Genomic DNA, 27,248 nt, shown 5'->3' with positions numbered 1-27,248 from the left:
TTGAAAATCCGGTATAAAATGGCATTCCTTTCAATCATGTTGCTCTTCGCAGCTCATAAGGCATTTCCAGATCCTTTCTTATTTTGATCCTCCCACGGATGGCTTGTGTTGAGGGGACCTTACTTCATTTGCTGTAGGAGAAACCCTGTTCTGTAGGGTGGGTTAGGTTGTTTCCCGTGTTGGGGGGTCAGATATTTATCGAGTGCCTTCTAAGGGCCAGTCTCTGTGACCTTCATGGAGGGAACCGTGTCTTTCTCTTCTGAGTGTGGTTTTTCCTTCCCTGCCCCCTTTGACCTGACTCTACTGTGTGGTTCACACCGGGACACCAGGACTTAATTCACCTCCGATTTCGCCTGGAGCGAGTGCAATTTTTATCATCTCTTTTCTTTTGCTTCCCCCTTTCCCAGGAGATAATTCAATAAATTAAAGCATTGCTTCTTACAAGTTCAACAAATAAATTGAGCCCGTGGTCCTGGATTTATATCTCACACTGCGAGGGGTTCAGAGATATTTTGATTGCAGTGCTTTGGAATTTGCATAAGAATTCCATGTATTCTTTTGTATTGCCCATTAATCCCTGATACAATGTAAAAAGAAATAGGAGGCTTTGGTCCTTTTGTGGGTTCGGGATATTTTTAAATGTGCTTGGACTAAGTCAAGTTTGCCATCTTAGTCTTTATAGCTACATGGGAAGAATTTGTTTCTGTGCCCTCTGGTAGGGCACCTTGAGAGTATAACCCCCCCCCCTCTTTTTTTTCTTAAACCTACCCGTTCTTCAGAACTTTGTTCTGTGCCTGGTTACATGGGTGCGGTTTGGAAACCATTGATGGTGCAGCTATTCAAGTGCAGGCTACCAGGTAGGGTTCCTGCAGAACAGGCCGATGGTACACTGTCAGAAGATTCTTTAAAAGATGCTCAGAAATGTCTTAAATTTCTTTGGGAAGATCCAGCGCTCGGGGCTGTAGTTGGGCAGCAGCTGGTCTTCAGGAGGTCTCAAAATTGGTGTGAACCTGGGACAGCAAAGTTGGCTGTTACAGAACTTGAAATAGAGAATTGCAAAGAAAGTTGCAACCTGATTTGGGAGTTTGAGACTTAGCTCTTTTGCCTGAGGTTAATATCCCATTTCCTTTTCTTGTCACTATGAAGAAAATACAAAAATAATTAGGATTTTATGCCACTTTATTTCTGCTTCCCAAAAAGACAATCAGTAATTACAAATATCCCTTATATAACCAGAGTCATCAATAACTAAAGTCACTCCCCCCCCCCACCCCCCCCCACACACCTTTTTTTCCTCTGGTCATCAGATGCAGAGTGAAGTAGTCATATTTCTCAGTTCAAGGCATGCTTTCATCTGATCTGTGCAAGGCCAATTTGATTTAAACGAATTTCTCCTGTGTTATTGATTGCATGTTCCCATTTCCTGTTCCTCTCACGAGCAGCCCCTCTCAGGCTTTGCCTCCTTGACTTTGAATGTGGGAATATGTCTGTCCAGATCACCCCCGGGGAACCAGACAGACCTGGAACAGAGCACCCTGATTGTACTTGACCAGCTGCAGACTTTTTGAGCCCTCTTCTGGTCAGCCTGGCAGCAGGTGTTTCTGGAGCAGTCCCCTCACCCCTGAAGAGCTGCCAGTTTGGGGACCTGAGGTCTCTGGCCTCTCTTAAGGGATTTGATTTGCATCCTCAGCCTCTCTGTGTCACCATCACCCTCCCACTCGCATCCCCAAGGGTCACCTCTCTGGATTTCTAGCAAATCTGTGGTAGTTTAGGGGTGCAGTCCTCCAGCAGGGAATTAACTGAAGTAGCTGCCTTTTCAGGGGCTGAACCCATGACCTTGGCCTCATTAGCACGGGCGGGCGCTCTAACCAGTCATAAAGCCACACACCTCACTTTGTGTAACTTCTGCTGACTCTGTTCCTACCACCCTCAGAGGCCTCCTTTTCAATTGCAAAGGCGTTCACACCAACACAATAGAACAGAAGGAAATCAGATCTCTTCTAGACTTCTCTGAAGGACAGAAATATGCAATTTAGCGGGAAAATAATGCCCCAAAGTCTCGAGGGTTCAGGAAACAACTTATCTTTCTAGTCCATGCATTTACTGAGAATCCAGCTGTGTGTCTCAGCTTTTTCTTCAATCAAAAATGTGAAAATACCCTGAAACTCCCTGTGCCAACTGATTAACATAAAATCTTAGGGACAAAGTAGGAGGTTTCTGATGACTGAGTGGAAATATCGCATGTACATTATCAAAGTGGATTGGAGTAGCTTTTCAGAGGAGTGGATCCAAGAACCCATCAGTGCTTATTTTTGGCAAGTTTGTAAGTCCCTAGAAACCAAAATGAATTCTGTGCTAAGACACCCGTGTGTATCTGCAGGTTTCCTCGGATGGGCTAGGTGGGTCAGTGCCCAGGGAACGGAGTTGCCCTGGACGAGAGGAAAAACAGGGACCGCTCACTCACCGAGAAGCGGACTTCATACCCAGGCCTGAAGACAGGTGTATCCGGGGGAAGAGAGGTAGAAAAAATATCTGGCTGACCAACGAGCTGCAGGTTTTTCATCCGAGCCGTATAAAAATGTCAAGGATTTTATATCCAGGCACTCGAAAGGGATGATGTTGCCATCTGTGACAAAATGACAAGATCTTGGACGGGAGAGCTTTTCCTCTTCAATCCGTGAGGACCAGGAAAGACTCCTCAAGGGATGTGGGTTCTTGGGCTGGCATTTTGTTGATTTCCCTCACCCTGCTGCTCTTTGTCTTTTTTTTTCTCTTTAGGGCCGCACCCACCAGATATGGAAGTTCCCAGGCTAGGGCTTGAACCAGAGCTGCAGCTTCCGGCCTATACCACAGCCTCAGCAACGTGGGATCCAAGCCGCATCTGCCATCTACACCACAGCTCACGGCAGTGCTGGATCCCCGACCCACTTAGCGTTGCCAGGGATCGAACCCACATCCTCGTGGACACTAGTCTGATTCGTTTCCACTGCACCACAATGGGAACTCCCAATGCTTTTGTGTGTGTAGGAAACACGTGCCCGTGTGCCCCCTGAAAAATCTCTTGCCCCTCAGTTGCACAAATCTGTATCAGAGTGGTGATTGCTGTCCACATTGATATAGCCCCCGTGTTCTTAAAACCTCCACGGCCAAAAAAAAAGGGGGGGGGGGTTCCCATTGTGGCTCAGTGGTTATCGAATCTGACTAGGAACCATGAGGTTGCGGGTTTGATCCCCGGCTTCGCTCAGTGGGTTAAGGATCCGGTGTTTCCGTGAGTGTGGTATAGGTCGAAGATGTGGTTGGGATTGATGTTGCTGTGGCTGTGGTGTAGGCCGACAGCTGTAGCTCTGATTCGATCCCTAGCCTGGGAACCTCCATATGCCTTGGGAGCGGCCCAAGAAATGGCAAAAAGACAAAAAAAAAAAAAAAAAATCCACGGCAAGAGACCTTTCATTGCCAGCAGAGGATAAACTCCCTGAGAGCAGGGGTTCTGTTCTTAATGTATTCAGCAAGTATTTCTATTTATGGCACATGCTCTGTGTTCTCAACTTACTGGAAACAGCTCTAAAGAAAAGGATCAAAAAAATCACTGCTGGCACAGAGCTTATGTTCTTGTGGGCTTTCGTCATCATTTTACCCACTGTCGACTGAAAAAGAAAAAAAAAAAACACAACGTGAGAGTTTCAAGTTCAGTTTCATTGGGGGCAAAATAAGGCCTCTAGGCCGGAAGCCAGCCCCTCGGAGGGCTCCGAGGAACCGCTCCCTCAGCAGAGGCGGCTGGGGAGGTTGGTGTCTGTGATTTGGGTGAGGGGTACAGTGCCATCAGGCGCACGTTTTGGCAGAAGGTTGCTGCTCGTCGTGAGGAACACGTGTCTCCATGAATGATTTCAGTGCTTTTCGAGACGGGAGAAGAGGCACGCCTCTGGGCTCTGAAAGCCTCCTGCAAAATCTCTTGACCATCCGAAGGCCTGTTCTGCCAGTTCTTCCCAGAGCCCCGCGTGCATGCCTCGCTCCTGAGCTGTCACCGTGTGTTGAAGGTCCGTGGCTGCAGCGGCCAGTGACTTCATTCCTGTCGTGCCAGGTGATGAGTGACAATTTTTAGTTGACACTGTAGTGCCTTGAACTTTGTCGTCTCAGCAGTTTGTGGTTGAGGCTTTAAGGTTGAGGGTTGAGTATATGCTTTTTATTTTATTAGTTGAATACTCATAATCCGAGTGTGTCGTAGAGAAGAACTCTGCTGACCCAGAAGACACCCTGGCTCTTGACTTAGGCACACGGAGGGAGAACTTGGATCAGATAATGTTTAGATTTAGTGAAATTGTAGTGCTCCTGCCTTGGGTTAAGATGGCAGCACTCTGGGTAGGTGTTTTTTGGGAAGTTGATGGAATTTCGCCTATACCTATGCCTGACTAAATATTTCTAAATACCACTTAAAAAAAAAAAACAAAAGACCTTTGGGTTTTTTTTTTTTTTCCCTCATCTTAAAAATGTTGAGGCTCACATAGAAGCAGAGATTTAGAAACAGTTTACTTCTTTCACTCAGTATTTAATTGATTTCAGCTCATGATCAGGCCTCCCATGACACCCAACCACTGGATATTTTCTAGGTACAGAGAGGGGGAAAAGCAGGCACCTTCGCTTTCTGTGAACCTCCAGGGAACAGCCCTGATGGACCCCCGCTGTAGGCTCAGGGCTGCCTGCTGGCCAGGCCCCAGGGCTGGGCATCAGGGGTGATGTTTGGAGCCAGCTCGCTCTGCAGAGGTAGCTCCACTGCAGCCCCAAATTGCTTGCAGTGGTAAGTGCATAATACACACACACACACACCTTTGCACCCATAGCATTACCTCGTGCACACCTCCTTTGTCAGACGTGCTCACTGAATGCGAGAAGCAGGTGTTAGCCCCAGCACTGAGCCTGAGGCCTGGCTCTCTCCATTACCTCAGTAAATATGCATCAAGTAGTCTCATTTCTGCATCTTATTTTTACTAGCAGCTCTTGGGACAGGGCTTGTCACCTATCTATATATGATACAGCTCTGTTTGTTCTGAAAAAATGAATCCTTATAAATACTCACGAACTCCGTCATGGATCCCTGTTTTCTTCAGGACAGAATCCAGGTCCTCCCTGCTAAGTGCCCTTCCCGCCCTGTCTAGCCTCATCCCCCCGCTGCTTTTTCACTTAAGCCCTAAACACAAGCTGAGCGGCCTTTGCAGCACCCAGTAAGGTGCTCTGCCCTTTGTCATTTCTTCCCTTTGTCTCTTCATAACCCGGATTGCTTTTCTGTGCGTTATTCTGTTCCTTAACCTCTGTCTCCATCCCGGGTGAGGGCTTCTACCCGAAGTCTGGCCTCAAGAGAGATCAGCTCACATTGCATCTCCCTCTCTCTGTCTTTTTTTCGGCTGTGCCCACAGCATGCAGAAGTTCTTACTGGCACCACCGCAGTGGCAACCTGAACCATCTCACCATCTCAGTACCGGTGCCGGATCCTTAACTACTGGGCCACAAAGTACCCAGTAGTTAACTCTTTTTATGATGCTGCTTCCTCGAGACGCCAGTCCGCAAAACTCTTCATTTTATTTAGTTACTACTTGATACTTATTCTGCAAGTGTACTGTTTACATGCATCGAGCATCCTAGTATTAAGGGCACCATGCTCTAACCCTGGGGATTCCGAGATAAGACAGTATCCTCGGTACGCAGCCTCCCGTCTGTGTCTTTAAACAGCTCAGTCCCAGGAGTAGCTTCCTGCTCTCCATTCAGTGTCATCTGGACCATTTGGCTGCAGAATCATTTTGCCTGAGATTTATATTTACCAGCCTTAGGAAGGTAGGGCTCAATTCCCCAAATAGCTCGTTTTTTTTTTTTCTTTTTCACAAAAATGTCATTCCTCCCGAGCCTAGTGCAGTACTTCGCACAGAAGAAATAATGCCTTTTGTTTAGAAATTACTTGGCTGAAGTCGATTAACATATTTCTTTCCTGCCTCCTGGACAGGTTTTTTTAGTATTAAAAGGGTTCTTCGTGGAGAAATGCAAATGAAATCAATAAAGATTGAAAGAATCTGATCCAACGACGGCTAAGTTTGCGTGACCCAAGTCAAGTCCCAAATTGGGGTAATTCACCTAAGGAAATTGGCAGCTCGCTTTTTTATTGTTTGTCTGTAGGAACATAAACCCAAGCGGATGAGAGTGCCACCTCTTAAAATTCTTCTGTACCCAGGGTTACTGTTGTGGTGCAGCGGAAGTGAATCTGACTAGTATCCATGAGGATATGGGTTCAATCCCTGGCCTTGCTCTGTGGGTTAAGGATCCAGTGTTGCTGTGAGCTGTGGTGTAGGTTGCAGATGTGGCTCAGATCTGGCATGGCTGTGGCTGTGGCGTACGTGGCAGTTGTAGCTCTGATTTGACCCCTAGCCTGGGAACCTCTATATGCCTCGGAGACAGCCCTTAAAAAAAAAAAAAAAAAATTCTTCTGTAACCAGTTAAGGTGCATTTTTTGGTAAGATAGAGAACAGGCTACGTGCTTCTTGTGCAGGACGTTGATACTCAGTGTTGGGCTGCAGAGGGCCGGACAGTGTTCCAGAACTCCTCTTTGGCATTAGGTTATAAGGGTATTTTTACATGGTTCATTTCTACTCTGTGCACAGAATGAAGTTAGCAGCATTTTCAGTTTTTCAGTAGTTACATTTGTATAACCTTAGATTTTATCTGTTTCCTTGCCAGGGAATTACCTAGGTGTTGTGGACGGTCGGGCAACAGCAGTCATAGGAGAAGCTCATGTCATCTTCCTTACCAAGCGCTGGCCATAACACCTGTCCTTTATTGTACCCTTGCAGGAAATAGTGGCTCTTCTTGTCGGTTCTTTTTTGAGAAAACTGGATTAAAAGCACATCCATCGTTTCTTTCCTTGTGAGCTTCCCAATCGGTAGGCATCAGAGAAGTTAAAGACAGGCGGCAAGGAAGTGTCAGTCCTGATCTCCCACAAAAGTTAAGATAGAAAGAGTTTCAGAGAAGAATGTTAAATTTAAAAGCACATACATCTGTTCTCCCGGCAGGCCCCGGCTGTTAGGGATTTGACAGGCCTGCAGGAGAAGGTTTGGTTGTGTAGGTGTTTGTCTAAAGGCTTAAATGAGTGATGATGTTCACTCTTCTGCAGCCTGTGTAGTTCTCTCCTCTACCCATTAGCCTCATGCATTTTTCTCTAAGACAGAGGTAAATTTCATCTCATCTGCAGCCTGCATTAAAACCAATCTCGAATTGGTGTCTGCATTGCTTGGCTTGACTTTTCATGAATCAGTGATGTACAGAGTCAGGTCTGCAAGATTTTTTTTTAGCTTTGTTGAGGAATAATTGTCAAACATGATTGCGAACATTTAAATGTACAGCACGGTGATATGACACACATGGACGCTGTGTCCTGATGACGAAGTTAACACATCCAGCGCCTCACATGGGACACTTATTTCTGTGTGGCAAGAAGGCTGGAGCTCTCCTCTCAGCCCCTTTGCAGCGCACAACGCTGTATTGTTAACTGCGTCGCTCCTCAGACCTCATTCTTCTGACAGCGGACACTTTGTACCTTTTGTGGTCCCGTGTCCTCATTTTACGGCAAGGCCAACCACGGAGGGCTGACAGCCAAGCCCAGCTTTCTCCTTGTAAATCACAGCTCCTCTCCCAATATTTGGGAAAACCTATTAGTTGCTACCTTCCTGCCCTAAATATTTCCTGCCTCCCCTGGAGACCCCGGGCTCTAACTTTTAACAAGCCTCAGAACAAAGCCGGGTGCCAAGGGGGAAGAGCCAGCCCTGCTCTGGGAAGAAGCATCCGCAGCACGTGGTCGTGTTTCACTGTTACATTGTGGATTAAAGTGCTACATGGAGCATCTTTGACGGTTACACAAAAACCCATACCCTTAGTATTATCCTTGTCCCCTGACCAGGGTTACAATAGGGTTCTGCCACCATTCCTCCAATTTTTATTTCTCTCAAATAGGAATTTGCCAGTGTAACCACTCTCTCTGGGTGGGAGGCTAACTTTGTTTCTGATTGTCTTATTTCAACCCACGGTGAAGTTATATTGCGCCGCTGGGGCTTTTTTCCTTTTCTCTTTGTCGTTTCGCTGGGGCTGCCTCTGTTCCACAGCGCCTACTTGTCACTTCTTCTGTCACCGTTAGTTAAAAGTAATTGTTATGGCAAACCCCCTCCATGCCAGTATCATTTCTCTTTCATGGGGAAAACCCACGAAGCATTCATTTCAGGAGCAGAAAGGAGGGAGCTTACAGAATCAAATCCTTTTTATCTAGACCCACAGCACCTGCGGCGATGCGTTAACTAGCAGGAGTTGTTAATTACAACCCTAACTTGTTGATCTTCACGGCTCCCGAATTTTAAAAGCAAGAAAATTAATCACTGCATGTGTCTTCTCCAGTACAAAATGATGGGAGCGTGTCTTCAAAGTTCGGTTCCAGTTACTGATAATCAGATACTTGCATTTTCCTGTAACGTCTCTTTCCTCCCTTTGTGGATGGAACCATTTCTTAAGTTCAAAGAGCCCTTCCATTCACAGCAGGGTGGAAATTTGCCCGTAAAACAAAGGCTTTAGAAACAAATCCTCTAAATCTAAGTCTGAGTGAGACTGTCCTGAAAAGATTTCAGGAGTTGACCTCACTTAAAAATACACACAAAAGAATGAAGGCTAATTAAAAATGTAGTCGTGCTAGCTACGCTTCATACCTATTTTCTCATTTAATTTTCATAACAAACCTATGCAGTGGAAACCTTTTCCTCACTACCTGTGGGGAAAACAGGTTCAGAAACGATGGATAGTTTTCCTAAGATCACACAGCATCTTGAGCGCCAGAAAGGAAAAAGGATTTGGGGTAGGGAGCTATTCATCCTATATAGTGAAGCCGCCATCCCGAGGAGGTAGAAGAAGGCTGAGGCTTGCTTTTTGCACCATTTGCACCTGGGATTTTAGAATACTTTCTTGTCACAGTCAGAAAATGCCGTGTCTGTCACTTTCTTCTGACCTAAACGTTCATCGTCCCTCTGATAGCTACACAGCCTGCTAGAGCCTGTGCCAGCCAGTCATTTGTGGGAAGAGTTACATTGTTACGTCTCCTTGCAGAGAAGAGTCTTCAGCAAATTCTGTGCACAAAAAACCACTCAGCCCAAAGGGGTGACCCTAGGCTGAGTGAGGCTGGTGGCTCTGCCTTCTGGAGGCGCATTAGATCTGCTGGGTCGTTCACTGAAGGTCCCAGCACAGACCAATCTGAAGAGAATTGCCAAGCCCAGCCCATGCAGGCACAGGCCGCCGAGGTTGAGAACCATTCAGGGAGGTTATAAGTGATCCACCGTCCACGTCTTTAGTTCCTTTCCTTTTGGTTATTTCACGTCCTCATTTCCCCTCTCAGTGGCCTTAATCTTTGCGGGCAGTTTTCTTTATTTTGCCGTCTCTCCCCCAGCCTCCTGGATGATGCACGTCAGGTTGCTTTGCACATGAACGATTGACAGCTGTGTCTGCTGCCCGAGCAGAGTGGCTTGAGAAAGCCCTGTGTAGTCCTCCTGCTGAAATGGAAATCCCATGTGAAGTGTCTCTCTGGCTACACGTCTCAGTCAGCAAGAGTCCAACACTCGCAGGATCTGTCTCCTTTCTCCTTCAGGTACATTCACAGGCAGGGCGGGTACCAGCTTCAGCAAATTTTAGCTTGGCCTTCAGCCATGAGACTTAGGAAACGTCGCTCCCCAGGCCAAGCTGTGGGAAGGTACGAATCACACACCTGGATAATTTTAACCGCCCTCTCTCGCCCATCCTACCCACTTCATCTACAGATTACCAAAGTAGATCAAAGTAGATGCTTAGGCCCTTCACGGTCAGCCACTGGCTTAGCTTCTCTCCGTTGCTCCTCTGAAGGCAGCCTGGCTCAGGAGACTCTGGGCTGAGAACATTCGCACCCAGCCAGGTAGACGTGCCCATGAGCATCTTTATCCAGTAAAATGCGCCTCCGAACCAGGCCAGGCTTTTCTGTTGTGGGCGAGAGCGGCCGTGTTCTCTTTTCACCCAGTTCCCAGAGGACGCGGCCCCCCTGGGACTGGCCTAGTGTCTGAGGAACATCTGGATTTCCCACACTGAATGAGACAGAGGGACCTTCTTTGCACAGGCGGAACACAAAATCAGTCCTTATTTTCACTCCAGTCCGCCTCAGGTGACATGGACGCCTCTGTCATAGTTGGTTGAGACCCTCTTTTGTGGTCGTGCTCCCTCCCCAGGTCTCCTTTTCGCCCGGATGCGTCCTGCTGCATCTTTGCAGCCCAGGAGCAGTGACGGGGTAGGACCAGAGTCAAGAAGGCCTTTGCTTATGCCTCGTTATTACTGTTGTCTTCTCCAGACACATAGATTATTTTTGTTTCGTGTAGTGTATCCTCCTTGATAATGTCACAGTACTCAAGGAAGGACTTTTTTGCAGCATAAGAGACAAAATACGTACCTTGATGTGTGAATTCTGATTCTGCTCCCTGCTTAGCAAACGACCACATTGGGTGAGATGTTTCACCTCTGGAATCCTCACTGTCTTCATTTGAAAAGTGGGAATGATAACTTCTTCATAGAGTCGTGGAATTATTAAGCAAGATCAGTAACTTCAGAACTATTTGGTCTTAGGACCCTTCTCTACCCTTAAAAATTGACAACTCCAAAGAGCTTTTTTTGTTCACCTGGGGTGTAATATTTATCAGTATTTACTGTATTCAAAGTTAAAAATAGACTGTTATAAGGTATTTCATTTTAAATGACAACCATTCCTGTTAATGTAACTTTTTTTTAAGAGGCCTGTTTTCCAAAACAAAGGAATTAGAACAGTGTGGTTTTACAGTTTTTGAAATTGTTTTAATGCCTGGATTGCAGAAGACAAGGGGATTTTCAGATATGCTTCTGAATTCAGTCTGGGGTATTATGGTGTTTTGGTTGAAGTATGTGGAGAAAATCTGGCCTCAAATATGTGATTGGAAGGAGAGGAGTATTTTAATAGCCTTCTCAGCCAATTGGGGGTATTCTTCAATTCAACACCAGAACTCAATAAGTAATTTTGTCTCAAAAGTTAGTGGTAGCGTGCAATCTGAAGCCGTTTTTGTGAATTTATGTGCTTTATTAAAATTCTTTAGTCTGTCTTGCACTTTGATTCCTTTAGCCATGTATAATTTTTCAAATATCCTACACTAGTCATTTGGAAAACATTGGCTCAGTAAATGATACAGACTTTCTAAAACTTGATTTCATCAAACCATAACAAAGCATCACAGTTGCTAATCCCACCACCAGTCTCTTCAGATGAGAGATTGTCGAGCTCAGGGCGGCAGATTATGTATGTTCCAGAATTCTCATTCGGGCTCGGAAGCCCACATTTATCATCGGCCGCTGATAATACCAATTGTTTTCCTTGACGTAATGGGCTCGCGTCGTTCATTCTCATAATGTATCTGCACACACGCGAGTCTGAGCGCCCAGTTTGTCTAAAGTAAAAGTGGTACTTCAAGAAAACCGTGGCTGGTTCAGTTTACAGCTGCAGGTGATCTTCGTGAGACAACCACAGTTCCTGCCTTCTTCCCATTTCGTTACACGATGTCAGAAAAGATACATTCCGGAGTTCCCGTTGTGGCTCAGTGGTTAACGAATCCGACGTGGAACCATGAGGTCGCGAGTTCAATCCCTGGCCTTGTCCAGTGGGTTAAGGATCCAGCGTTGCCATGAGCTGTGGTGTAGGTCGCAGACGGGGCTCGGATCTGGCGTTGCTGTGGCTGTGGTGTAGGCCGGCGGCTACAGCTCCGATTAGACCCCTAGCCTGGGAACCTCCACCTGCCGTGGGTGCGGCCCTAGAAAAGACAGAGACAAAAAAAAAATACCAAAGAGTCCAGATTTAGGGACGTCAGTATTGGTTCCCGCTTCATTCGGGATATTGTCAAGTGAAACTGGCTTTTCCCCCGCTCCTGGGAGTGTGCGGGGGTGAGGACTGCTGGGACTGCTTGGTGCCACTGCTCTGATTTGCACTAAAGCATCCCAGGTTTCACCCTTGAGGCACCTCACACCCTGGACGTGGAGCCCAGACGTCAAGATAGGAGAGCAGTAGTTTCGTTCTGGAAATAGTTTTTTCACCTCATGGACCTCCCGCAAGGGTCTCCAGACCCTTGGCCGTCTACTGACCACAGCTGGCGAAGAACCGGGGTTGGTAGTAGGAATTACTGATGACCAGTCTGACAGGTTAGCGCATTCTCCCTGGTGATCCTGGTTGGTGGCTGTGGACTTGGTGACTTGCTGAATGAAGCCCGGCCTGCAGCGGACTTATTATTTCGCTGAAATCCCACTGGAGCTCTTCCTGAGCTCAGCAGGACCCAATTGCTTTTTCTCTTCCCTGAGGTGCTACCTTGAGGCTGAAAATAAACCTTGGTTCAGTATTAGCTTTACTGCTGGCACATGTGCAAGAAGAGTTCTCTATTTAATCCTTGCTTTTTTTGGTGTGGTGTAGGGCTCATCAAGACATTTTTGTGATAATTTCCTAATCTTTTTTGTCAGGGGGTCTTAATTCTGGTTTCAGAGGCTCTTCACTGGTCCATGCATAGGCTGGAGGGGGCTCATGACCCCTGAGATTACACAGAATTTTCTGTGGTTGCTCGGGAGCTGGGCAGACGATGGGTGGTTGGGGAGAGTTGGTAGCTTCAGTGAAATTCTGAGTTACGTGGTTCTCCCCCTGCAAACCCTGCGTTAGCAAGTGGCTGTCTCGGCGGGGGGGGGGGGGCTGTTGTAATGGTGGTGCCTCCCCTTCCCTTGTCCCGTTCCAAAGGCACTTGTTTTTGGAGACAATTTTCGAAGTTCCCTCCTTGGCTTTGCCCGTCTCTTATCTTCCATCCCCTTGGCATTTCTTTGCGGTCGGTGTCACTTCACGCTTGCTCACCAGTCACTTCACAGTTGTTGCTGGGCGCATCATCCGACCTTTCCCCCTTAGTGTAAAACACAGGAGAGCAGGGACCATGCCTCTCGCCCAGATGCAGCCTCCGAGGGGATTTCAGGCCAGAGACTCCACTCAGCCAAATTAGTGGGTTCCTTTTTGAACCACTGAGATGTGCAAACTTGGAATATTTATTTATACCTCAACTGCAAGATGCGTTTTTCTCCCACACATTCTTCTGTCTGCTTCTTGGAATCCAAGTGCTGTCATGAAAACTGCAAGGCCGTCTGTTTTGTTCCAACAGTAGCATTCTTGGAACATTTTCCTGATTCCGTGGGAGGAGTGTGGTGACTGCCACTCGCTGACAAAGAGCAGAGGCGGACACTGCAGCGTGATCGTGTGTATGTCATAAGATAGTAGCTCCCCGGGCGCACTGCAGAAGACGGGGGTTGGGCATGACGGGGCACCGCTGCAGGGCTGGGGGCAGCCCTGGCAGCAGCGGGCATGCCCTTCACGGCATCAGCATTTCTCTAAGTCAGCAGACTGGCTTCGGCACGGTGGGTGAGAATCCGCTTTGCAGAGAGTGCTCTGATTGAATCATGGGGTTCTCCCCCCAACCTCAAAAATTTGTTTTAGGAGTTCTGTCATCAGTGGTTTATTTCAATGGCTTCACAGTTTTTGGAAGAACTCGGGTTGGTCAACCAGTGCACCAACACCTAACAGTTTGGAAACAGCGATATCCGTGTGCTCTGTGGCAATGAACGGGGAGGACTGAGGGAATTGTGACGAGGCAGAAGAATCGCTCAGTAGTACATGGGCGAGGTGGAGATGTGTTCCAGTCAGATCCAGTAATAGTTTATTCAAGAATCTGTTCCCACTTGCTGAGTTGCATTTTCTTCCTTTTTCTTCTCTCTTTTAAAGATTACAGTGTAGCTGGTTTACGTTGTGTTAGTTTTTAGGTATACAGCCAAGTGATTCAGTTATACAGATGCATATGTAACTAGTCTTTTTTGGGTTCTTGTCCCTCGTGGATTATTATAAGCTCTTAACTATGGTTCCCTGGGCTATGCAGGAGGTCCTTGTTGTGGGCTGCACTGTGTTCGAACGTAGCCTTCCAGATCTCATTAGCATTACTGATGTGCTCCATGCTCTCTTCGGCATCACTGGCGTCTCTAAGTCCTAGAGGCTGTCACTCACATTGCGTTTTCACCCAAGTAGGTGGACCTTCATCCTCCGTCTTTACAGACTCCAGCTTCCAAGATGGCTTTGTTTATTTCTGTCCCTTTTTAGCAGGTGAGAAAATCAGGACATAAGAGCCTTTGGCTCACCCCGGACGAATGAATAATAGCACAGGTGACATTCACAGCTGTAGTGTCCCAGGCCAGGCTGATGAGTCAAAGGGTATGTCATTGGTCTCTTTGGAAAGTGCCCTTCACGCTGTCGGGGTTGGTAAATGTTAGCACATGTACCTTTGCCTCACTCACTACTCAAGGGTTGAATCTGGTCAAACTCTCCTTTGGGAAAATGCCACTTATCAGTGGGAGAGCAAGGTAAGGTGACTCTTGGCTCTGCTTTCAGACCAGATGGCTGTTGCTATTGCATGATAAAATTGTGCAGCTTCACGTTTCTCTGCCTCTCGCCACTACAGTGCCCTTTCTGTTTTTTAAGGAAAGAAGGATTGTCCAAATGTGGAAGATGCAAGCAGGCATTTTACTGCAATGTGGAGTGTCAGGTAGGTGTTGGGCCACCTGGCAGGGAGGGCCTCATTTCCTCTGAAGATCGAGAGACCCCAGGGGCCTTCTCTTCCTTGTCAGGGCGTCCCCGTGCCCTCCTGCAGCCAGAGCTGGAAACCCTCGTTGTGGCGTAGGATGAGGCTGGATCCCCTGTGTGCTGGCCCGGGACCGACAGGCAACCAGGGACGGGCAGTATCATTTCGGGGCCACCTATGGGATCAGAAATGAGGCACTGGTGAAGTGGGAAAGACCCAAAGAGAGCCATGTTGGGTACCGGCAGGTGTATGGCCAAGGTCGACGGTCTGCCCTCCAGGCTGCCAGCAACAGATGGAACATGCAGAGATGACCAATGGAAAGTGTTTAAATGCTGTCCTTAAAGCATTTTAATCTTTACTCTCACTGGTCTTTATATATTCCTCTCGCAGGGCACGTGTCACCCTCAGGCTGTTCTAACCCAGTCTGATTCCAGCTAGACTTAGGTGAGCCCCTGGCGCAGCTCGTGTATAGCCAGAGGGTGGGGGAGGCTTCCCTGAACTTGGACCTGGAGACCTAGGGGCGGTGCCTCAGCAGCGGTTGGGGCTGAACGCGTTGGGGAGGCGGGATGCATATAAGCCACAGGCCAGCTGGCTTGAGGGATACGTCTCACGGGAGTCCTATAACCCCGGGATGGGAAGCTCAGGGGGAGTGTGAGGAGCTCTTGGTGGACCCATTGAGGGTCAAGGAGTGGAATTTCCCAACTTTTCTATTTGACTATGTAGGTCTACAAAATGTTCCCGGTATTTTACAGAAAATGCGTTCCATGTTCCAACAATTCGATTTTTTTTTTTTTATCTTCTTAGTGCCACACCTGTAGCATATAGAAGTTCCCAGGCTAGGAGTCGAAATGGAGCTGTAGCTGCCAGCCTCCACCACAGCTCATGGCAACACCAGATCCTTAACCCACTGGGCAAGGCCAGGGATTGAACCTGCATCCTCATGGACACTAGTCACATTCGTTTCTAATGAGCCACAACGGGAACTCCTCATATTCCAACAATTTGAATTTGGGGGAATAGGATCTTCAATCTCTGTATACCCTGCCCAGTCTATTTTAATTTTTATTTTATTTTTAAGTTTTGACCATGCCCCTGGCATGTGGCATTTCTTGGGGATAGAACCACCCATTACCACAGCAGTGACAGTGCTAAATCCTTAGCTGCTAGGCCACCAGGGAACTCCAGTCTGTTTTAAAAATGCTAACACTCCTTAGAAATGTTCATGCCATTAAACGGTGGCTCTAAGTGACAGGGGTTTGTCTGTATCTGCACCTCTTATTTGCTGTTCTTCCCAGACCTGATGTTCTTCCAGTCCCCAGCCGGGGTCCACCTCTGATTACCCAGGTTTCATTGTTGTCTCTCTTCTTTCTGTGCATCTGGTCTCGGGGCGTTGTTAGCAGTGGGAGAGGTGGCTAAGCTCCAGTGTCTCATCTGACCACTGGGGCTCCTGTCACAGGCACCCCTGGCCAGTAGGAAGCATATGCCAAGCCATTGGCATGGGAACAGCCGCCGTAGCTTTGCAGGCCACGTGCATGTCCACCACCCTGTGTCTCCACGGCAGGCTTCCCGAGGATGTCAGCCTGTGGGGCAGCGAGGATGGCAGTGGGCTTGTCCTTCAGGGAGTGTGGCTGCTTTTGCTTTTTAGGGCCTCACTCGCAGCATATGGAGGCTCCTAGGCTAGGAGTCGAATTGGGAGTTGTAGCTGCCGGCCTGTGCCACAGCCACGGCAGCTCAGGATCTGAGCTGTGACTGTGACCTACCTTGCAGCTCACAGCAACACCAGATCCACTGAGTGGGGCCAGGGATCGAACCCACGTCCTCATGGATTCTAGTCCGATTTGTTACCACTGAGCCACAAAGGGAACTCTGGCTGCTTTTGAAGAAGAGGGATCATACTTCGCTCCTGTCGATCGTGGGTAGAGAATTCCGTGGCTAGGTTGCCGTGCAATTGAAGAGAGCAGTGAGCCCTGGGAATGGCATGATTTGGTTCCAGGCCTGATAAGTTAGCTGTTTGTATGTTTAAGTTAAACCCTTCTCGAAAAAGTAACTCATTACGTTCTGGTTCTTTAAAGAGGCAAACTAGTAAATCTCATGGGGTCAGAGTATTATATTATAACCCAGAAGACTGAGGACATAGCCCAGCTCTGCATCTGACGAGCTCTTGGCAATTCAGAGGAAATCACAGTCTCGCTTTCTTTGAATGTCAACGAGGACAGTGGTCTCTCTCGTGATGCCTTGTAAGGACCAAATGATGTGATGGATATGTGACAGTTCTATATTATCCGTGATGCTAGGCGCAGGTGTGAGGGCTTACAGATCATATCAGTGCAGCAATTGAGGCTGCACTGAAGCTTAGCTTTATGCAGAGAATAAAGCACACAGCATACTTTATTGAAGGTTTGTTTTTCACCTCAGAGAATAGATGGATTCTAAGAACTTGAGCTCCCCAGTGGTGTGCGCTGAGTCATGCTTGTTATGGGCGAGTCTTAATTCTTGGAACTGTAAACTCTGCATACGCTAGAACATGGGAATCAGTGAGATGCCGAGCTGCGCCTGGGTCTCCGAGTGTGCCACTGAGCTGTCTTCCGAGTGGCACTGTTTTGAGGAGTCATCATGGTCCAGGTTGGGGTCTCAGGGTGGCTCCCTTGCTGTGAGGACCTAGTCTCCCAGATTTGCAGACTCACAGTGGTGGGTACTGTGCCTTGGGAGGTTCACAGTTACCAAGGACATCAACCTGCGCGAACAGGATGCCCCCCCAACCCCTTTTTGGTCTTTTTGCCATTTCTTGGGCCGCTCCCGTGGCATTTGGAGGTTCCACAGGCTAGGGGTCGAATCGGAGCTGTAGCCGCCGGCCTACGCCAGAGCCACAGCAATGCAGGATCCAAGACGTGTCTGCAGCCTACACCACAGCTCATGGCAACACCGGATCCTCAACCCTCTGAGCAAGGCCAGGGATCAAACCCACACCTCATGGTTCCTAGTCGGATTTGTTAACCTCTGAACCACGACGGGAACTCCCAGAATGCCCCTTCATTACTGCTTTACATCAAGCAGCTCAACAGCCTGTACATTTCTCTTCCTGTAGGTGAATTGTACAGGTCCGGTCATAATGAGATGGCTTGTAGCAGGGAACCCCGGGACAGGGGGTCTGCTTCGGGAATCCTAAGTGACGTGAGAGGTCCGGGCCAAGCTTGCCGTGTCCAGCCTCGCGATGAGCAGTCTTCCCTGCCCCCCACCCAGTTCGTGGGCCAGGGCACCCTTGGTCCCGGAGAGTGCTCTGCAGGTCAGTTATTTTATGCTCTGTAAAGTGTCTCGGGACCAAAGGCTCCTCCTCGAGGACGAGTGACACCACAGTTCCTGAAGCCACTCACTTCTGGAGGTGAGGCTGGATGTGACCTGTAAGTTTCATTTTTGTTTCTTCCCTCTCCTCTTGTTGGAGGTGGAGGCTCATCACCATTGAGGTTTTTCACCCTTTAGTACCGAAGAACTTAACAAGCGCAGGGCATTGTTTGATAATAAGGCAGAAGGGTCATAAAGTTTTAGTCAAAGTATGTGCCTAGAAATAACTGGCTGTACCAGGGCTTCCATCTTAAAATCCTTGGGGAGGAACCGGGCATTTGCTCCACGTAAAAATGTATTCACCGTGCCAATCCTGTTGTGATGCAACGGGATTGGCACGGAGTCTGCAGCGCCAGGATGCAGCTTCGAGCCTCAGCCCAGTACAGTGGATGAAAGGATCTGGCATTGCTGAAGCTGCAACTTGCATCTGATCCTTGGCTTGGGAACTCCATTTGCCATGGACTCGCCAAAAATGAAAAAAATAACGTGTTCAGGGGTTCACCCGAGGGAGTACTTGGATGGGAGCAAGGTGGAAGCTGTGTTACAGGATGAAACGGGGCACAAGTGAGAGCAGCGGTGAGACGGGGAAGGTGATTGAGCGACTCTCTGCCTGAGACAGGGCCCTCAGCTGCTGGTCCTTAGCTGGGCCTCCTTTAAAGGCAGACCCCTCCCACCGGGAGTCCCCAGGGGGCCACCAGTACCACACAGCAGATGGGGGCGGGAGCTGGAAAGGAGGTCACCCATCGATAAGAAAACAGCACCCACGGAGGTCGGGTAACCCACCCAAGGTCACACAGCCGCAGACGGCCGGCGGTGGCCTTTGCCCCTTTTCCAGCACTGTGCTCGGGGGCCTGAGGACCCTCTAGGAGAAGTGGCCTTTCGTGGAGGTGAAAGGGAAGACCCCTTCTAGTGCTCTTGTCTTTCCAGAAACCTCTGCATTCCTCCCTGGGGCTGTCCTTCCACGGAACACAGCGTCTCGGGAGGTCCTCACGAGCCCTCCTCTCTGATTGCAGGGCTTTAGGATCATGCTTTATGTTATAAAATTTGGCTCTATCTTGTCCCCTTTCCTCTCCTGTTGGCTTCCTTGACTCAGTGGGATCCTGCCAGAGGAAAGATTTTAATTGATGATGCATGAAAAGGTAATGAGAGGAAATAGAAAAGAAAGAAGAATTCCTTTTTCGTTAGGCTTGGTGTGTCACCTGTGAGTTTTAATGAACTATATTTATTTTTATAAACATGCCTGGGAAGCTAAGTGTATTAGTCACCCACTTAGACTTTTTCATTAAATTGTGACACGTTTGAAGAGGAAGAGTGGGTTTTTTGGTTGTTTTTTTTTTTTTTTTCAAGTTATTTCATAGGGGAAGCATTGTGGAGTTGAACTTTCTGGAGTATTATTTCCGAACATCAAGAAATAGAAGAAGATGATTTGTTTTATAAATGGAGGCGATGGGACTAGGAGTGTGCTTTTGAAAGTGGAAAGGAGCCTATCCTGATGGAGATTTTCCAAAGCACGTGTGAGAGCATGTGATCAAAGACTCGAGAATATTCTTGACTTTCATCATTGATTAGAAAGTACCTGAAGTGTACAGAATGTCTAAGAAATCCTCCCGTGGCGGGTTGTCGTTTGGGTGATGAGTGAATGGGACCAGAGTCATAGGTTTAGTCCCAGGTAAGTTCGCTTTGCTCTCTTATCGCAGACACAGGAAGCACCTTCCACAGAGCCACTCTTTTTTCTGCGTGTTTAACATGACCCCTAGGAAAAGGTGTATAAGAATAAATGAGTGCATCCCATCCCTCTTTTACAGAAACAGGAAACAAAGCAAATGTGCCTGGGCTGGGGACAGTTTCCGCAGTGCCCGTCATCTTTGTGTGAGGCGGTCACTGAGCCCCGATTTCTTTTCTTTTTTTTTTTTTTGTCTTTTTGCCCTTTTTCTTGGGCTGCTCTCGCGGCATATGGAGGTTCCCAGGCTAGGGGTTGAATCGGAGCTGTAGCCACCGGCCTACGCCAGAGCCACAGCAACGCAGGATCCGAGCCGCGTCTGTAACCTACACCACAGCTCACGGCAACGCCGGATCGTTAACCCACTGAGCAAGGGCAGGGACCGAACCCGCCACCTCATGGTTCCTAGTCGGATTCGTTAACCACCGCGCCACGACAGGAACTCCAAGAGCCCCGATTTCCTTTTGCCCTCTTCCTCTCGCAGAGAAGGGTCGTGGAGAGCAGAAATCTGTGCCATTTTCTTACCGTTGCACGTTTTAAGAAATCACCAAGGCATACTGCTCCACAGTTCAGAAAATCACACATGCATGTGTAAAAGTGGACCTGGTCTGGGTTGAAAGCTCAGAGCAAGAGAAACACCAAATGCAAGAGTCCGAACAGGGGACTTCACAATAACAGTCCAGTCTCTTTATGCAGGGAGACAATGTATCATTTGCGCAGCAGAAAACTGGATGACACAACAGACACTCTTTTCTTCCAGTGCTGGAAATGCAGGTGCACCATGAGGCCATTTTGCGGCTCTTTCTCCCTCTTTAGGTGTGTTTGTCCATGCAGAGAAAGGAGAGTCATGCAGAACCATTATTAATTACATGGGCTGAAAGTGAACCAGAACTTTAAAAAGGGGAACCAGAAGTTCCCTTATCTTACTGCTGCATGAATTTTATTCTTTAAATTTATTGCACAAATAATCCGTGCTCATGATAGAAAAATCAAAGTACAGACTGAAAGAAGAACAGAAAGAGTATCCATAATTTATAAATTTATCCTTCCAGAGAAAATCACTGGTAATGCTTTGGCATATGTCCTTTTGAATCTTTCCTGTGCATTTATTTGTGTATTACTTTCCTGGAAAATGGGATCCATCTGAGGTTTACATTAAATTTTTAAAGGTTGCAATCAGGGAAGGAATAACAGCTTGAATTTTGAAGAACACTAGTAGAAAAAGTTTGAGGAAATGGGAGAAAACATTTTTAAAAGCGTAATAGTTATAGAACCATTCTGTGTACAGTGGAACTGCCAATACTAAAAAACAAAACACAAAGCAAAAAAAAAAAAAAAAAAAACCCGCTATTCATGGTAACCTTTATTCCTATCTGTTAGGTTAGCTTAATTTTTTTTGTTTCAATTTTGTCCAATCTGATTGTTTATAATTTCTTCTAGGCAAAATTGGGGCAAATTGCCCCTGTCAGGTTCTCTAAGGTGTGTGGACCATCTCTGTGACAGAAGGAAGTGTATCAGGCTGTGCTCAAACCCAGCTGACACTTCTACTGCAGGCTCCTCTCCCCTCAACTTTTGTTGTTGTTGCTGTTGAAGAATGAAAGTCAAAGAATTCCCTGAGGGCTCCTCGGATTAAGGATCTGGCTTTGTCACTCCAGTGGCTTGGGTCATTGCTTTGGCATGGCTTTGATCCCTGGCCCAGGAATTTCCACAGGCCGCAGACCTGGCCAAAAAAAAAGAAGAAAAAAAAAAAAAGAATTAAAGGCGAGTAGTGCCTTGTGGTACATCTCTGTCATTTCCACCTTCTGACAGCAGGTGAAAACTTCTTCTTATCTGGTTAAGTCACCCTTGATGGAACTTATGTGATTCTGCACTTCTTGAACTTAGCCGGTTCTCTGATCTCCCTGCTCTGTGTGCGACTGTATCACACCCTAGATGCCCTTGCTTTGACCTTGGGTTCTGATGTAGTCATAAACGACTTGAAGTCAGAGATGCCATCTCCCATGTCTGTCTCGGGGCCCGTTGCAGGCTCAGTGAAGGAATGAAGGAAGCAGTAAATGAGCAGTCACCGTCGTTTGTTGAGAGCGCACTGTGTGCCAGGCACTGGTCTGAGTGCTTCTTGGGGTTCTCTTATTTATTGGAGCCTCAGGACGACCCTTTGTGGTTGCCCGAATGCCTCGTTATGCCTTCTGAAGGTCCTGTGTTTGTGGGCAGTCTTGAAGCTTTGTGTCTGATTATCACTGCTGGAAGGTGTAAACTCATAGACTTAGACTTCTGGACCTGCTAAGTAACTCAAGTTTCATGTTATTGACAGCCAAGGATGCAGATGCAGAGGGATTAAGAGGCCTGCCTGGCGTCACATAGCTGCTCCGCTGCAGAGGGCGGGTGAAGAATGCAGGTTTCCCCGAGCCCCAGACCAGTGTCCTCTTGCTTGACAGCTCTCTGCTCTGCCCCCAGAGCCTGTCCTGTGGTTAGGTCCCCTTCCCTTTGAGGACGTTAGCATCAATGCATGTCAACATTGGGTGTTACTTATATTCACATTAAGTCACTGTTAATTCTAGGAATAAATTCTAAGAATGCATAAATCGTATTAAGAAATGTTAGGCGTTCCCATTGTGGCTCAGCAGTAATGAATCCGACTAGTATCCTTGAAGACTCAGGTTCGATCCCTAGCCTCGCTCAGTGAGTTAAGGATCCAGCGTTGCCCTGAGCTGTGGAGTAGCCGTGCCAGACACGGCTCAGATCTGGCATTGCTGTGGTTCTAGGGAAGGCTGGCAGCTGCAGCTCTGATTCGACCTCTAGCCTGGGAACTTCCATATGCCACATGTGCAGCCCTATAAAGCCATAAAAAAAGAAGAAGAAAAAGAAAGGAAGGAAAGTTAACATTAAACTTTACTCCCAGATCTCATTGTCAAACACCAAAGACACCACCTACGGTTCAGAAAACAGCATCATCAAGGCCCTGCAAAGGCCTTTTCTTAGCATTCCTGGGGTCACAGTGGAGATGTGTTCTTTTTTGTCACCTGTATCCAGCTGTCCCCAGCTGGTGGACCTCACCTCCCTTGGACATCCCAAGGCCAGAAGCTCTCTTTGTCTTTCCCTTTTTGCTTTGCATTTGGGGAGGGAGCTGGTTTGTCTGATGGGAGCAGGACCCACCTGTTCCTGCCTTGTTGCCTTATCACCATGCTCTCATTTTAGGCTTTGGCTAAAAGCAGATCTCACTTCTCCCCTGTGCATATCTTGTCATTTCTTTCTCTTCCTGCTCTTAGTTCTGGTCAGCACAGTGTTACTTAACTCAGCAGAACATCGTGGCATGGAACTTGAGCCAAGGGTCTGTGCTCCGGACTCTGCATCGCATCACTGTCTAACGTGTGTCCTCCCTTCTTGGAGTGGGGGCAGGCGGACGGAGACAGCTTCACTCATTTAGCGACTTTATTGGCTGCCTAGTCAATGCCAGGCACTGTTCTAGGTTCTGGGGTCACGGGCATCCTCAAAACAGACTGTTAAGCCCCTTTTATTTCAGTAGGGGCGGGGACAACATGGTCAACCAAAAAGCTGGTTAGTGTGTCGTATGCCAGGTGGTAGAGGTGCTAAGAAGAAACATAGAGCAAGGAAGGGGGCTGACGGGGACGTGCTGCTTTGATGGCACCTCACGGCAGGTATCTTGAGAAGGCAACGTGTGAGCCCAGACATGGAGACGGGAGGGAGGGAAGGAGGCGAGGGTCTGGGGGACGAGGCGTCCAGCCAGGAAATGCAGCAAGTGCAAGGGGTCTTGAGGTAGGAGCAAGCTCGGTCTGTTCAGGGAGCAGCAAGGAGACCTCTCAGCCATGTATGGACTGAGGCAGGGGCTCGAGGTAGGGGTGATGAGCTCAGAGTGGCGGAGGGGACTCCTGCCACGTGTGGCCTCGTGGGTCATCTCTAAGACTCTGCTTTTTGTGCTGGGCTGAGAAGGCTCTGAGCTGGGTCTTGCAGAATTGATCACTCTGGCTGCTCAGGGGCATAGCCCATGGGGAGCAGGCACAGGAGCAGGTGTCTGGGTACAAGGAGAGGGGGCAGCCACGGGAAGGGGGCGTCAGGTCTGCCACAGAGTAGAAAGATGGGGGGTGAGAAGGGATCAGATGCTGATGTGTTCTTTTTTTTTTTTTTTAATATTTGTTTATTTATTTATTTTAGGGCCGCACCTGTAGCATATGGAGGTTCCCAGGCTAGGTTGGGGTCAAATCAGAGTTGTAGCTGCTGGTCTATGCCACAGCAACGCCAGATCTGAGCCGAGCCTGTGACCTACACCACAGCTCACGGCAACGCCAGATCCTTAACCCACTGAGTGAGGCCAGGGATCCAACCTGCGTCCTCATGGATGCTAGTCAGATTGGTTTCCACTGAGCCACATTGGAAACTCCAGTGCTGACGTGTTCTGAAGGCAGACAGGATGGATTCACAGGAGTGGTGACTGTGGAGTGTGAGGGAGAGGGAGGAGCCCAGGAGGACTTGGCGGGGGGCTGGGATCTGGCCTGAGCATCTGAAAGAACAGACGGGCCATTTTGTGAGGCCGGAAAGGCAGAAGGAAGAACTCCGCGGTACCCAGGTCCACCAGGGCAAAGAATGTGTGCCACTGAGTCCGCTCCTGGCAGCCTCTCAGCCCTCCCACCACACCTGGTTTTCATCAGAGCCCATGCTGTCCAGCCAGGTCCCAGTTACCTCGTGCTAACCTATCACCAGCATCAGCATCATCCTTCACGCCCCAGCCCTCAGGGCCTTCTTCCCTGGCCTCCACGGCACCCCGTGTGCTTCTCCTCCCTCAGCCTGGGGCAGAAAACATCAAGGCAGCTGATAGAAAGGAGTTCAGCTTTCCTCTTTTATCAAAATGTCTCTAGGAAGTCTGCATTCCTAAATATTCCCAAGAGTTGCCCTGGGCAGGCTCTGAGGGCCCTTGCCAAAGCCCTTTTGTGTTTCGTTTGTATCGCCTGTGAAAGGGCACCAGGCCACCTCTCAGTTATTTACCCCGATGCGAGAACAGAGCCAGAACAGAACCGTAGGGAGCAGAGCCACATCCGTGGCCAGTACCCAAGTCACTCACCCCTATGACTTGACAGCATCTGCAGATAATGGAAAGGTGTATGTGTTGTTTGGAATAATGAGGGGATACGAGATACCAGATGCCCGGTGGAACACCACAGAGGAGATTTCCTCTTGCCAACAGTCTTGGCCAGGCCGGGGTCAAGGTTATACCACCACATCTGTCTTAAAGGATGTTTTCAGCTCTAGCTTTTGTGAGCATCACTGTGTCTTCCAAAAGGAAACATATTTCACCTGACCTTGATGAAGAGGACTTAACTGTATCCTCTCTTCTTGAACTTGATTGCTCTGTGTGTGTGTGTGTGTGTGTAACATGTATATATATTTTTAACTTTCCCAGAAAGAAGATTGGCCCATGCACAAGCTGGAATGTTCTCCCATGGTTGTTTTCGGGGAAAACTGGAATCCCTCAGAGACTGTAAGGCTGACGGCAAGAATTCTGGCCAAACAGGTGAGGAACTGGGATCTTGTTCAAGTGGGTTTTATTTTATTTTTTCTTAAAGGTCAGAAGGATGAGCACGTGACCCCTGGTGGTCATCTGTCACCAAGCGTTTGGGGACCCCATTTCCCATCTCATCCGTTCGGACAGGGGCGGGAACGACCCTGCAGGCGTCATCAGCTGGTTTGTTTGCCCTGTGCAGCGGGGATGTCGCTTATCCCAGGCCAGGAACAGAGACACAACAACGAGATTCTGGGCTTGTAGTTTTTCTATTTTTGATGCTTTTTTGGGAAAAAATACATAGGTTTTCTATTTTTTATGAAAAATACATATTTTTAAATGAAAACTACCGTGTGAAAACGGAACAGTAAATTTGAGTGACCTAGGGACCCAGGCTGGCCGTGGATGCTTTGGGATGTGCCCTCCTTTCCTCCTGACACACAGTGCGTGCCCCTGCCCCCCGTCCTGTGCGGTGCCCTGTTCCTCTCTGTGTCCTTTACCTGCCCTGGCTCAGCAGGCGGGGAGTGGGGTGGAGTGACAAGCACGGCATACTCGAGGAGAAGGAGAAGGAAGAGTACATAGAGACAAGGCCTGTGGAGAGGAGGGGAGGGCGGGGTCCCTGAGAGCCATCGACCGTTCCCTCCAGAGAAGAAGCCAGGGCCGGCCAGCCTTTCCCCTCGTTCGGTCAGTCCTTACCGACTGCATGCTCGTAGATGCCTGATCAGCACAGGGCCACACTGCAAGGAGGGGAGGAAAAGCCCTATAGGACGTGTCCCTGTGACCCAGTGAAACAGGCTGCCCGGAGCTGCCAGCTAGCGATAAGCTGGTGGCAGGGCCTCCGTGCTGGAAATCTTTTAAAGCTGAAATTTCATTTTCCTCGTCTTGATCGCTTCCTCCACCCCACCTCCCTCCATTAAAATTTTCTATTTCTTAAAAAAAAAAAAAAAAAAATCTAAACCAGGTGCCATAGTTGCGATTAGCTCAGATCTGTCCCTGGACTGAGTTAGGAGCCTCAGCATCGTAAACAGAAGGCGGACATTTCCGACCTCTGAGATCATCGTTCCGTTCTGTTCAGCTCGGGTCAGGTGCTTGCTGAAATGCCCCTTCACCAGCTCCGGGTAACCGAAGGCATTCAAGGCTTGCCTGTAGGGCAAGACTGAAACATCAGAATTGCTTTCCCTGGAGGAGGTTAGCTTTTGGAGCCTTAGTAGCAATTTAAATATATGCCGAGTCCTTGGACAGAAGGAAAGGGTAGGAGGAAATGGGTGAGGTGGCATATAGGCCATCAGATTCCATCTGTAAGATCTCGGGAGGACGGGGTGACCAGTCTGCTGGTTCTCTCTTACCCCCGCCACCTGACATGATTCAAAGAGCTGTGGTGAAGAATTCAGAAGAAACTGGTGCCCTTGCCTGAATGAAGAGTTTCCCCGGGCAAAATGACTGATCTTACAGAAACGGATCCTGTGAATGGAAGATTTCTGCTCCCAAACAAGAACTCTTGAGGTGTTTCGGCACCAGGAGGGTTGTCTGAATGCTCTGATGAGTTTATACCAGTTTCATTCAACTTGTATTGTAATTACTACTACTACGAACAGTCTATTAAATGAAAAGTTACCTGGCCATCTTTTCATCTCTCTAGGACTTGATGATTAAAAAACACCAGACCGTTTGCATGCTAGTCGCTTGCAAAGGATTCAGGGAGACCGGCTACCCAACTACCAAGGGGAAGTGTAACATGTTCACTAGGGAGGGGCGCGTGCCTGGCTGGACCACCTGTATCCCCAAATTGAATAGCCGGATTACAAAGACACGGCCTTGGGCCAGCTCTTGAGCTCTGCGTTTGAACTCTTGTCAACACCAAGTTTATTCATGTCCTCAAAGCCTGGCGGGTTTACTATTGTCAGCTCCTCTTGGGGTGTCTAGAACAAAGCCGGCAACACGTTTCAAGTGAATCTGGGCTCACGGATACAACCGAAGG

At 48.3% G+C, this 27,248-nt stretch overlaps 1 protein-coding gene across 3 annotated transcripts in view; it reads left to right on the top strand.

The window, feature by feature from the left end:
- SMYD2 (SET and MYND domain containing 2) overlaps positions 1 to 27,248 on the top strand; it is a 52,766-nt gene that overhangs the window by 4,976 nt on the left and 20,542 nt on the right. For 2 of the 3 annotated variants that reach the window (XM_047751971.1, XM_047751972.1), the window contains exons 2-3: positions 14,600 to 14,663; positions 25,172 to 25,282. In XM_047751971.1, the coding sequence (XP_047607927.1) occupies positions 14,600 to 14,663; positions 25,172 to 25,282 (175 nt within the window). Of the gene's footprint in view, positions 1 to 14,599; positions 14,664 to 15,097; positions 15,144 to 25,171; positions 25,283 to 27,248 lie in introns of those variants that run through there. The other variant, XM_047751973.1, reaches the window with a different exon arrangement.

Source organism: Phacochoerus africanus, chromosome 11, assembly GCF_016906955.1.
Source record: "Phacochoerus africanus isolate WHEZ1 chromosome 11, ROS_Pafr_v1, whole genome shotgun sequence".
In the NCBI taxonomy this organism is placed as follows: Eukaryota; Metazoa; Chordata; class Mammalia; order Artiodactyla; family Suidae; genus Phacochoerus; species Phacochoerus africanus.
The sequence above is the reverse complement of the archived record's forward strand: the minus strand, read 5'-3'. Positions and strand labels throughout refer to the sequence as shown.